This window comes from Corylus avellana, chromosome 2 (assembly GCF_965113065.1).
Source record: "Corylus avellana chromosome 2, dhCorAvel1.hap1.2, whole genome shotgun sequence".
Taxonomy (NCBI): Eukaryota; Viridiplantae; Streptophyta; class Magnoliopsida; order Fagales; family Betulaceae; genus Corylus; species Corylus avellana.
The window spans coordinates 44117085-44130032 of NC_142491.1; the positions used below are offsets into that span (position 1 = coordinate 44117085).

Consider the following 12948-nt stretch of genomic DNA (forward strand, 5'->3'; position numbering starts at 1 on the left):
GCATTCAAAAGCCATTCCTTTTATCATTTATGATATTCATTGTCAGTTGCCCTTTTTTCATAGTTTGAAGGCTTGTAAAGTGTTTAGTGTTGCAAATTATTGTGCACATCTTTTAGCTAGATGGGCTACTTCTAACATTGTGCTCGGAAGCATTCTTAATTAGTCTCTTATTTGATTTTCTATTCGGATTAAAAAAAAAAAAAAAAAAAAAGGAATTCATTGTCTGCTAATATAAATCTAGAAGTAAAACATTATATGGAAGTTGTAAAGTACGTAAAATTAAGAAATTCCTTGACACTACATCTGTATTAATAGTTGATAGTTCTTTCTAGGATGACTGAAAATCAGATCCAGACATTGAACTGTAGAGGAAAGGACACAGGGGTGTAGAAACCTCAAGAATGCCTTCTATCATGTTACTGACTTCCCTCATGGAAGGCCTCAATAATGGCAGATCCTGAGCACACCAAATTGCCACAATCACCAACTTCTCCACCTTCTTTAGATCACTTAAAGCCTCCTCATCATTTTCCACCAGTCTTTCAACTTCACCATTACTATAACATTCATACGCCCATTCAATTAGTATTAATTGCAGCCCTCTCCATCTCAATTTCTACACACCTCCTGCAGCAAATGATCTCCAGCAGCATGACCCCAAAACTATAAACATCCACCTTTACTGTGACTGCAATATTCCTGAACCACTCTGGTGCAACGTATCCTTTAGCTCCCCTGATGACGGTGAGAGTCCGCGTCGATCTGCTGGCTCATCAAAAGCTTTGCCAGTCCAAAATCAGAAATTTTTGCTGTAAAACAATCATCCAAGAGTATGTTTTGAGGCTTTATGTCGTAATGAATGATTTGCGTGCTGCATTCTTCATGCAAGTACATGAGTCCTCTAGCAATTCCTGATGCAATTTTCATTCTTTGTTGCCAACTTGGTCTTATCACTCCAATTTTCAGGCAAATTTTATTTATTTATTTTTTATTTGACTTTTACATGGCTTTTTTCTGTCCTTTAGATTCCATTACCATTTCAAGCTTTGTTTTGAAATTTTGTCCTTTGGATATTCCATTACGACTGAAACATGAGAACCCACTCGTACCTGGTGCGGACAGGATCTAAAATAGATATAGATATGTTTGCGAGGCCTTGGGCCAAGGCATCCACAAAATAAAATAAAATAAAAATAAAAATCAGCGTTTTTTATTTTATTTTGTGGATGCCTTGGCCCAAGGCCTCACAATTTCCATGGCAACGTAGGTATTTGAGTGTGATGTCCATATTGAGAAATAAAAAAAAAGGGGTAAGTATTATATTAAAAAAAAAAAAAATGTTAATATATGCGTATTTTGTATACACATTGTTTAGTATGAATTGTTCATAATATTTGTAATACTGAAATATGTGGTTATGAACAAATGCTAATTTTCAAGTATATGTTATAATAAAAGGGTGCGCGTATTATTTTTCTCGTGAAATTATATGCATTCGTTTTGAGATATTTATGTGAATTTATATACATTCTTATTGAGATTAAGAAATTTTGTGCAATATGAATAATTGTCTTGTGTATAAAATCGATGATTTTGACCGATTATGTTCTCACCTATCGTGGGACAAACTGTGATAAATTGTTGGATTTTATCGCAAATTCAATATTTTTTTTTTTTTTTTTTTTTTTTTGTGAACGAATAATTATGTCAAATATAAAAATTGATGATTTTGACCAGTTATGCTCTCACCTATCGTTGGACTAACTGCGATAAATTGTTAGATTTTATCGTTAATTCAATAAAGGATTTTGCGAATCTTGAGAGCATCGGTATGTTTATATATAATACATTATTGCCCTTATTGTAATTCAGTGATGCCGTGCATGTTGTGTAATTTGGTGGTTGCCACAATTTTGTATTATTTTGATTGAATGCTTTTTTAGTGTCTATTGGTTAAATCTCCAGTTTGTTTGAAAGATATCTTCGGGTAAATCTAGAGATTATTTGTGCATATAAAATTCTTATTTAATGGAAAAAAAATTCAATTTTTGTCCATAATATTTTATAATGATTATCAAGTAATTTTTCATATGTTGTGTCTTTATTATTGTAAAGATGTACTTGGTAACCGTTTTAATGAGTTATGTGAAAATATTTCTGGACTAAGTGAGACATATAAATGGATTTCTTTTCCATTTTTACCTAATAAAAGTTGGGAAAAATTCACTTTATCCCCTGAAGTTTCAGGAGTTTTTCAATTCGAACCCCAATGTTTAAAAATTAGCAATGTACCCCCCTAATGTTTCAAAAATTTTCAATTCAGACCCTCTGTTACTAATTTTTGTCTAATTGGACGAAAATCATCCCACGTGCATCTCACGTGGGATTTTGATGCCCTCTATTCCAATTTTGCTCTCATTAATACCTATGAAATTACATAATTACCCTTATTAAAACCTATGAAATTGAGGGTAATTATGTAATTTCATAGGTTTTAATGAGAGCAAAATTAGAATAGAGGGCATCAAAATCCCACGTGAGACGCACGTGGGATGATTTCCATCCAATTAGACGAAAATTTGTAACGGAGGGTCTGAATTGAAAATTTTTGAAACATTAGGGGGGTACATTGCCAATTTTTAAACATTGAGGTTCGAATTGAAAAACCCTTGAAACTTCAGGGGGGTAAAGTGAATTTAACCCATAAATGTTTTTTAAAATGAGATATACAATTTATGACTGATGTTCATTTTGATTGTGATTGGAGGTGATATTTATGATTTTCTATTATCTTCCAATTGAAGTTGAACTACTTGTATGTATAATGATATTCACTTAGAGATAAATGAACTTTTGGTTAAATGTTCATAGATTTTAAGTACATCAAAGTGAATGATTTTGAATGGTTACGTACTCGCCTATCGTAAGACTAATCATGATAAATTATTGGGATTTATTAGTTCAATGTGGATAATGTTGTTATACACCAAAGTGAATGATTTTGAATGGTTATGCATATACTTATCGTGGGACTAATCATGATAAATTATTGGGTTTGATTCAATGTGGATAATGTTGTACATCAAAATGAATGATTTTGAGTGGTTACATACTCGCATATTGTGAGACTAGCCATGATAAATTATTTGGTTTTATTGGATGTTATTCAAAATAAATAAATAAATATCTGCAAGGTTATTATTTTGTGAACTGTTATACCAAGGTCCATATGGATAATTACTTTGCCCTATCGGTAAATTATTTTTTGGTAGGCTGCTTGGGACGATGAAGAAAATTGTTAGATATTTTGCACTTAGTTACCTAGTCTCATCCTCTCGATGACGGGTTATTTCGAGTCTTTATATTTAATTATTTTGCTTTATCATGCGTAGAAGTTCATTGTGTGTTACGCATTCTAGCATAGAATTTAATAAGAAAAAAAAAAATTAGTGCGTAAAAGTCTATTGTGTACTATGGACTCTAGCATGGAGTTGATATAAAAAATAATGTGTAAGAGTCAATTGTGTGTTGCTAACTCTAGCATGAATGTGAAATAAAAATAGTGCGTAAGAGTTTGATTATGTGTTAGAAACTCTAGCATGGAATTGAGATAAACATAATGCGTAAGAGTCAATTGTGTGTTGCAGTCTCTAGCATGGATTTGACAAAAAAAAAAAGTGCGTAAGAGTTCATTATGTGTTAGACACTCTAGCATGAATTTGAGATGAAAATAATGTGTAAAAGTACAATGTGTATTGCGAACTCTAATGTGTGTGTAAGATAAAAATCTTACTATTCGGTGAATGAGGATATTTATGAGTGCATATTATGTTTTCACATGCATCATAAATTTATTGTGACATCCTCAATCATTGGTGATCCTGACATGTTTATCTTGGAAAGACACATATTGTGAAAATGTGATAACTTCTAAGTCTCAATACCTCCAAGCAATCATATTTGCATTAACTGTATGCAGCTTGATGTACACTTAAGTATGTACATAAAATTATATGATTATATTGTTGGTGCACTTGGTAAATACTTGAGTCACTTGAAAATTGAAAAGAAGTACTAAGGTACTTGCGGGGGTGTTAGGAACTTTGTGTTAACGTAACGGTAATTCACATTCTTAATGTAGTTGGATATTGTGATGCCAATTATTTTGTTTGTCCAGATATTTGTGATGGGGGAAGAACTACTACGCGAAAAGTGTCATACAAAGTACAAACACTTATAGCTTCCTCAACTATTGAGACATGCATAATGTGTAGCTTATTGTGAGGCTATATGTTAGGATACATAGCTGCAGAATTTTATCTCAGGGTTGGGTAGTCTAAATACCATTGTGATGCTGTTAGAGATATTTTGAGTTATGTCTGCAACAATTTTCTCTCTTGGAATACTAGGAGCTCCTTACGATACAAGCATATTGACATAAAAATATTTATTTCTAGAGAGAAAGTTAGTTGAATCTCACATTTGAGTTATGCATACTCCCATAAAACATATGTTGGCGGACCCAATGACCAAGGGTTTTGGCTCCTATAGTGTTTCAGGAACATGCGACTCATGGGATTGTTAGAGTTTTTTGTTCTATTAAGTTAGTGGGAGTTATATGCCTTGTCTATACTGTGAATATTTTTGTGTTGCCATATATATTGCTTTGCATGCATTTATGTTAACTATGACATTGACGTTGTGATACGAGACATCGTGTGTGAGTCTTGGTGAGACATTGTGTATTAGCCTGTCTCAGTGGGCTTCATTTGAAAATATAATAATCACTATTTGTGCTATTTGTATGCAATACTTGCATTCTATTTTTCTAGATCACGTGATTGTAAATACTTGTTATATGTTATACATCCTATCGATGTGTTCTTAACTTGTAGTTGCAAACACATTTGGATCAGATTGTGTTTTGGGATGCTTATTTTGGTTTACTTGGTAATTAAATGACTTATGCAGTCAAAGTGGGAGATTGTTGTATTTTATTTCACTTTTTGGTAGACTGACATAGTCATTTTAATATTTGGGTCCATAATGGGCTGGACCAATCCTATAAGCACTTGAGGAAGCCATGTACTCTCACCCTACATATATAAATGAAGTTAGCCCATTAGACTTCATTAGAGCAATTGGGTTGAGAGACTAGTGCCCTCTACACACACAACACAACAGAACAAAGGGAGGAAGATGGCAGACTCATCTTCTAACAAAGAAGATATATTTTTACATTCTTTTCATTATTGTTCAAATGCTATGGAGTAAGACAGATTTATTTAATGAAATTCTAATATATAGTACATAAACTCGTACACCAAAAGTCTGTGCTCACCCTCTTCACAGTAGCCAAGTAACCGAACCAGATTCCTATGGTGAGTTTGGCCGATCACAATCATTTCGGTTTTGAATTCCCTCTCACCTTCCCTCACCAACTTGTCTAGGCTCTTGACAGCAACATGTTTGCTATAACCTGATACTATTAGTACACCTTTATAAACTGTGCCAAAAGAACCCCAACCCAATTCTTCTTTAAACCCATTAGTGGCTTCTTCAAGATCTTTGTATGTAAAGGAATGTAGAATATTTATCTCTGGATCTCTCGTATTTAAGGTTCTATAGAAGTTTGGTAGTTTTCCTTGCCACAAACAGAAGACAACTAGAGAAATCGAAGCGAGAGAAAAGAAGTTAAAAAGTGCCGAAGTACCTAGGAGGACTGCGAGGATTAGTACTATTGCTTGATTCTGCTGTCTTCCACCTGGGTTTGGATTCATCGGATTCTAGGAAGAGCTGTTCGGTTCCAATTTCAATTTCTTGAATAGAGCTTTTCTATCAATATTGGAAGTCCGGTTGAGCCTCCCATTAGAAAGCGGCAATTTCTTCTTCCAGCATGTTCCTATGCCACCATTATTCTTTGGGTCCTGGAAAATGGCAACTGCACAGTAACAATTGTTGTAATATTTGTTACAAACATTCATTTTTCAGTCATTTGGAAATGTTTTATCATTTGATAATATCTTCTTAAAGGTTTTTATGATAAATAAAAATCATCTTTAACCATTTTGGTTTATAACTGTTTGTATTTATTACTTGATTATGAGTTATTAAATAAAAATTAGTTTTAATTGATTTTTACCGTTTTGACCGTTAGTCTTTAACAAGTTTTATTGTAGTTTGACCATTTGATTATTAACAAATGTTTTACCATTTTTTGGTGTTATGACCATTTGAACATTATATAAAGAAAGGAAACATCCTCAATCCTATGGTAGAGTGAGTTTGCAACAAGAAAGAAAGAAAGACAAACTCATTTTCTTTATAAAAGAGTTTTGTCCTATTTTAGAAGACTAACTGCATAGAATTCTATTCTATTCAATTTCTATTTTCTCTTTGCGGCTTGTTTTCTTTCAAGAAGATCAAAGCATTGTTCTACTAGTCTTCATTATTGGAAGTGCGTCCTTAACGAAGAAAGACGCTATAGTCTAATCCTGTGAGGTTGCGTGTCAAGAGATCCAATCGCACCGAGTTATATACTCCAGGAAGCACGAATCAACCTTTAAGGACAACGCTCTTGCGTGATTCTATAGCATTGTGAGATCTTTTCATACTCTACTTTTTATCTCATGTATTTTATTATTCATTTTCATATTGTAATAATTTTATATCAATGAAAATTTGTGCACCATCCAAAATTATTTCCAACAACAATCACGCAAGCAAAATTTCCTGCATTCAAATTCTGTTGTAGGCTGCAGCATTTCATAGTCAGCTAAAGGCCAATCAGCAAACTCCGTCTCAAAGAAGTCAAATCGATCCTCTGCAATCACAGATCCCTTCTCATTGCATTCATGCATATAGCTGACATCGTCTTGTTTGCAGCTACTATACCTGTTGCTTTCATCCAGGAGAGAAGCCAGGGGCACATTGGCAATCTGGCTTACCAAATGGACCAAGTGCACATATGCTGTTATACCCACAAGGGTCACTTCCTACAATGTCGAAAATACTCAGGCAGACCAGCTGCCATTGCCAGTGAAATTCTTTGGGTGGGCATAAAGCCTGAAGATTCCATCAAAATCAAGCGTTGCCCTGTAGTAGGAGTCTGCCCCAATGACCACACCCTTTGATGTAAGGTTTGATGTGTTTTGGCTTCGTGAGTTCCTGATTTGAAGGTTGCCTGACTAGCTTGTCCAACATTTAGCTCAGAAACATCCAGGCTGGTGTAGTAAGCTCCGTAAGGATTTCCGGTGTAGACATCTATTTGGTTAAGTATCAGATTATATTTAGTGAAACGGAGCTGAAATTTGCCCCGCTGGTAATTGTCTTCAGACAAACTAGAAAAAAGGTTGTTCCCAAATCCCAATACTTGGGTTGGTAAGATGGTGTCGGTTGGTTCGTTGAAGCGGTCCCATATGATGCTTGAATCTCTGCTTGTAATCACGAAGTTCCCAGCGTCTAGCATGGCCCCATGCGACACTCCAGGATTCTCGGTGTAGTTGGACCTCCAATACTCCATGCCATTAGAAGCGCGGAAACTAGCTGCCCGGCGGTTGTTAGCTCCACTTTTGATTCTCTCTCCGCCAGGTAATCTCTGTTGGCAGACCAAACAATAGTTTCTTCCGGTAGCTTGGCAAACCAGATAGCCAGGAGGAACTGGTCTTGTTCGCCAGGAAGGCGGCGGAACCCGAAAGCAAAGTCGCCGGATGGTGAAGTCCATGTGGAGTTATCATCTGTGGCAAAGAGAGCTGCACCCACAGTCACGTTGGTGTAATCTTGAAGTGTTGCAGGAAGCTGGAGGGCGATAACAAGGAGAAGAATATGAGCGAGTAGTCGTGAATCCATTGGAGAAGAAAAGAGCTTTATGGCAAATGGAAGATGATGGACAAATGATGAAGTTTATAGAAAGAGAGGAGATAACATGGGGAGAGCGACATGATAACGCACCACGCAGGGACAAAATAAGACTTGTTGTCCTTTTGACTATTTCTCCATGTTATGCGCCATGCGGTTTGGTCATTTGTCACTTGAATCAAATTTCATTCGCCAAACTCTTGGACAAAAATTTATTTTATGGTCCAATTAATACTTGGGTTAGGAGTTAGGGTTAGGCCGGCATTCACATTCCTTACCTAAATTTTCGTATTTTAATTACATAACTTTTCAAAACAGCATACATCTCAAAATTAATGTCGGATTTGGATTCTCAGCAATTTACTATCTGAATTGCTAACAATTCAAACAACAAATATGAAAATCTTATGGGGTCCATTGTTCAAGCAAGTAGCTGAGTAATCCAAAATTTACTTTGGCATGTGGCTCTAATTTTGTTCTCTCATATCTAGCAATTGTTGCAGATCTCTAGGTCAGTATTTCACCCTCTAAATCATTTTTGTTTTTTTATTTATTTTTATTTTTTTCTCAATCTCTCTTTCTCTCTTTCCACATTTGGAGAGTACAAAAAATCAATAAAAAAAAAAAACAAGGCTCAAAGAGTGTCATTGAGTACTGTAGCATTTTGCTAAAAGCCTCTTTAAATTGAATGTAAAGAGCTTTTGGTGATTTTTTGCTACATAATAAGTAGCTAATATATATATATATATATATATCTTCTTTAATAAATAATGGGAGGATAAATAGGTATACCCAGGGGGGGCAGAGGGAGGGGGTTGAGAGGGGTCAAATGCCCCCCTCACATCCCAAAAAATTATTTTTCTCTTGGAATTTTTTTTCGAAATTTTTGGTTGCACTCCCTAAAAACACATTAGGGGTAAGTGTTTTTTTTTTCAAAAGAATTAGCTTTCATAACTCACGTGGAAGCTTTACCATAGTTTCAATAATTTTTTCAAAATTAGCTAGAAAACAATTAACAAAGACGCACCGTTTTTAGAGTTCAATAGTTTGATTAGTTTCAATAGTTTTTTCCAAAAACGCACCGTTTTTAGAGTTCTTTAAAAAAAAAAAAAAAAAAAAAAAACCACTCTGTCTCGGATGTTGGAATGCACTGTCACCCAAAACCAAAAACTAAAAGGGCAAGTCAATGAAGTCGTGCACGCAAGTCAAGGAAAAAACAAAGAAAGAGGAATAGGATAATAAATGTAGGCTGTTTATCTTTATTTTTTATTTTTTATTTTTTTTCCTTTTTCTTTAAAAAAAAAAAAAAAAAAAACAAAACCCTAGCCAACTTCAAGTGAGAAAAGTCTCCCTTAATAGTTAATATATATATATATATATATATATATATATATATATATATATTTCTTTTAAAACCCTAGCCCACTTTTAAGTCTTTATATAAGTATAGTATATATTATATTCAAAAGAATCAAAACTTTTATTTGCAATTGGGAGTAGCCGTTCAATAATTTGCAATTTTAGAGATTTTTTTTTTACAGTATTTTTTCTTATTCGAAGCCTTCAACAATTCAAATCATTTTTTTGGAAATGGAGAGGCATGTAATTAAATGTTTACATTGATTGAGTTTTTATATTTAGATTGATCTTTAAATTAATTGTTTATGAATATATAATTTTTGTTATATATTTTAATATTATGAAATATATATATATAATTGTAGTTACCTGACATTATGGATTCTATTGAATTCCAATTAAATTCTAAATGAGCTTGTGTCGAAATAGATTTAGCAAATCTACGAGCAAATACTTGTTTAAGAAAAAAATTTATGATTACCATCCTAGTGATAGAGATCAAATTCGAAGGGCATATTTATTGCCTTAGTTATTTTTTACAACATTTTTAATTAATTTTTATTCAGCTTTAATTTTTTTTTTATATTCATAAAAAAATAAAAAATAAAAAATTCTTGACCCCCGACCAAAATCCTGGTTCCGCCACAGAGTATACCTCCATTGTTTAGTTACAGCATAGGACAGAAAGAAGGATAAGGTTTCACTTTGAAAATTGACTATATATATATAATTCACACTTTGACATAATCTAAGTGACTATTTTTCTTTTTAAAATATTGTTTCTCTTTAGATTATTTGAACTTTTCTAAACAAATTACTTGATTTACAAATCCATCATACAGTTTCATTAATCTGTTAATGGTTAGTGATCCAGTCTATTTGATTTTGTAAATCTAAATTCAAGGACTTTCTCAGTAGCATATTCAGTTGATATGACTGATGCCATTGCTGAAATACATAATAAACTGCTGGCGGCATAAATGGGAAGTAGACCTTCAAGCAAGCAAGGGTTAGCATCATGTGCGCATTGGACCCAAGTTATTTGTTCTCTTCTCCCATCCAACTTTTTTAAAAATTAACTATTGAATTTGTGGAATCCACATCTTCACCCAAGTAGATCATACAGCTCAAATAGTTGATTTCTGAAAAAATTGAATGAAAGAAGAACAAGAGAAGAACGTTTAGATTTTCTCTTATGCATGTACATGACCTTATGCTTACTACATAAACAGCAATTCACCAAAGAAAGCCCGACAGAACTCATTCATGCTAACATGGCAATGGATTTTTCATCACCTATTTATTCAAGCAAACCAGAACAACCGAAGCAAATTAAATATACAGAACAAAATTAATGAAGCAATTCAGTTGAATAAGTAGAAAAAGGTATCAATTCTAGATTAATGGCGATGCACCTACACGACTAATCCATTCCAATGCAAGAAAAAGTAGCAGTGAGTGTGCAAAGTAAGCAAACCTATTTGCAAACCACATTCCTTCCTTGAATTCCTACGGAAATGGCACAAAATACCATAATCCGAGCAAACCCATTGGACAGGTCACAGCAGGCATATTGCATTGCCCACAAGCTCTTCTCTTCAATGTTATCTACCCACCACCTCTCACCTCTTGATGTTCTTCCTCCAACCCACTAGTCTTGTTCCTCCTCTCGTCCACAACATGTCGGAAAAAATCCACCAAAACCGACTCATAGGAGGGCATTTTGGCGTACCCAGGAAAGTAATTGATGTCAATCACAAGGTACCTACCATTCCCGTCTTTACCATCTCTGATCAAATCAAAGTTGAAAAGCTGGAGCCCCATGGCCTCCCTCAACCCCCTCGCCAACTCCACCACCAACTCAAACGGCGGCGTTTCTGCCTTCTCCGCACCAGACCCAGAACACCAATCCTCTTCCTCTTCCTCGTTTCTCGCGGAATTCGATATCTGCGAGAACGACAACAACCCCTCCGCCGTATTATCATTCAGCTTCTCTTCAGGTACATCCGGCAACGACCTGCGCTTCACGCACTTGACGTGGTCTCCCACCACGTACACCTTGAAGACCACCCCGCCGTGGTTCACGAACTCTTGCACCACAATCGGCGTTTCCAGCTTGCTCAGCCCGTTGAGGTTTAACACCAAACACATCTCGTGCGACCTCGCGCCGCCGTCGGCCGAGACCTGCTTTGCTATCACTGGGAGCCTCAGTCCCAGCTCCCGAATCGCGTCCGCACCCCTCAGAATCTCCGGGTCGTACACCACTTTCTGGTTTGGAACCCAGAAGGTCTCGTTCCTCAACTGGGTGACCACCTCGAGCATGGAGACCCGGTTGTGGAGCCGCTCGATGGCCTCAGGGGGGTCGACTACGACGACGTTTGGGTGGTGCAGTGACAGTTGGTGGAGCTGGTGGATCCAGTCGGGTTTGTAGAGTTTGTGGACGATGCAATCGAAGGGCCCCTGTTGGGTCAAGGGCTTGGAGGGATCGATTCGGATGAGATCGACGCCTTGCTGGTTGGCGTGGGTAATGAGAGAGCTCGTAATGAAGGTTTGCTCTTTCTTCGGGGACAGAGCATAGCCTATGCGGTACCTTGGAGATGGAGATGGGGATAGATTGGACATTTCTGTTTGGGAAGTGAGAAAAAGAAGAGGGAAAAAACATTAACACGATTTCGGCGACAAGAAAACCATGTTGGGTAACGTATCCTCGAGAGACAAAGATAGTGACGAGAGAGCTCGTAAATGGATGCTTTCTCCTAACGCCATGTTTCCTACGGGAATAGGTAAGTGAAAATAAGTCATTTTACTGTTAAGGTTAATATATATTTTTCTCTTTATTAATGTATTGTTTTAAAATGAACCAAATAAAATCTTTCTTTTTTTTTTTGCACATATAGCAGCCATCTTATTGAGAAATGTTGAAAGAAAAATAAGTGACCATGTGTCACCCTTAGCAACGAGGAATTACGATCCTCTAAGTCACCCTTAATGGTTCCTCTCCATTTTTATTTTAAATGAAATGGAGAAGATTTTATTCCCGGCAAAGAAATCAGTGGTCATGCAGCATGAAAAATAGTCATTTATTTGTATTTTTTCAAAATAAACAGATATATTAAAAAAAAAAAACAAAAAAGGGTTTTTCCAATGTAAACTCCACCAAAAATTACTTACTTTTACATGAAATCAAAATGCTGATTGTAGTATGTTTAACCCAGGTGAACCCGAGAGCAAAGCAAAGCAAAGCTATAAAAAGGAAAACTAGTCAGCAGTGGACACCGCGACTAATACTTAGGTGCGCAAGAAAAAAGAAATGAATTATTCTTTCTTTTTCTTTCTTTTTCTTTACGTTTATTTGGAATACATACTATTTTAAAAAGTACAGTTATTTATGCAAAGATATAATTTATCTTTCTAACAGTAATTATAAGATTTCAAACCCCGTTCGTTATAGAGAACTCTAATATTATAATGTAAATCCAACAATTGCTTCTTTATTTTGGGTGATATTCCAGAGTTACAATAATAATTAAGAAGTCTCTAAAAGATAGTTCAATCGACTGGAACTACGCCTAATGAAACGGAGGTCACTAGTTTGAATCACCCTCACCCTCCCTCCTCTTGTGCGAACATGTAAAAATAAATAAATAAATAAAATAATACAATATTAATTAAGAAACAAACAAATCATACAACAAAAAAATAGAAAAGGGAAGCACATAAAGATTTAAAACA

The 12948-nt window shown here is 35.3% G+C and overlaps 1 protein-coding gene and 1 pseudogene across 1 annotated transcript; both read right to left on the bottom strand.

Moving 5' to 3' along the window:
* Window positions 1–328: 328 nt before the first annotated feature.
* LOC132167672 (G-type lectin S-receptor-like serine/threonine-protein kinase LECRK3) lies at window positions 329–7848 on the bottom strand (annotated as a pseudogene).
* Window positions 7849–10584: 2736 nt separating this feature from the next.
* On the bottom strand, window positions 10585–11977 carry LOC132162712 (inositol-tetrakisphosphate 1-kinase 1). The gene has a single exon (XM_059572952.2). It carries the CDS (start codon window positions 11836–11838, stop codon window positions 10825–10827), a length of 1014 nt encoding a protein of 337 aa, XP_059428935.1. The 5' UTR covers window positions 11839–11977; the 3' UTR covers window positions 10585–10824.
* Between the last annotated feature and the right edge of the window lie 971 nt (window positions 11978–12948).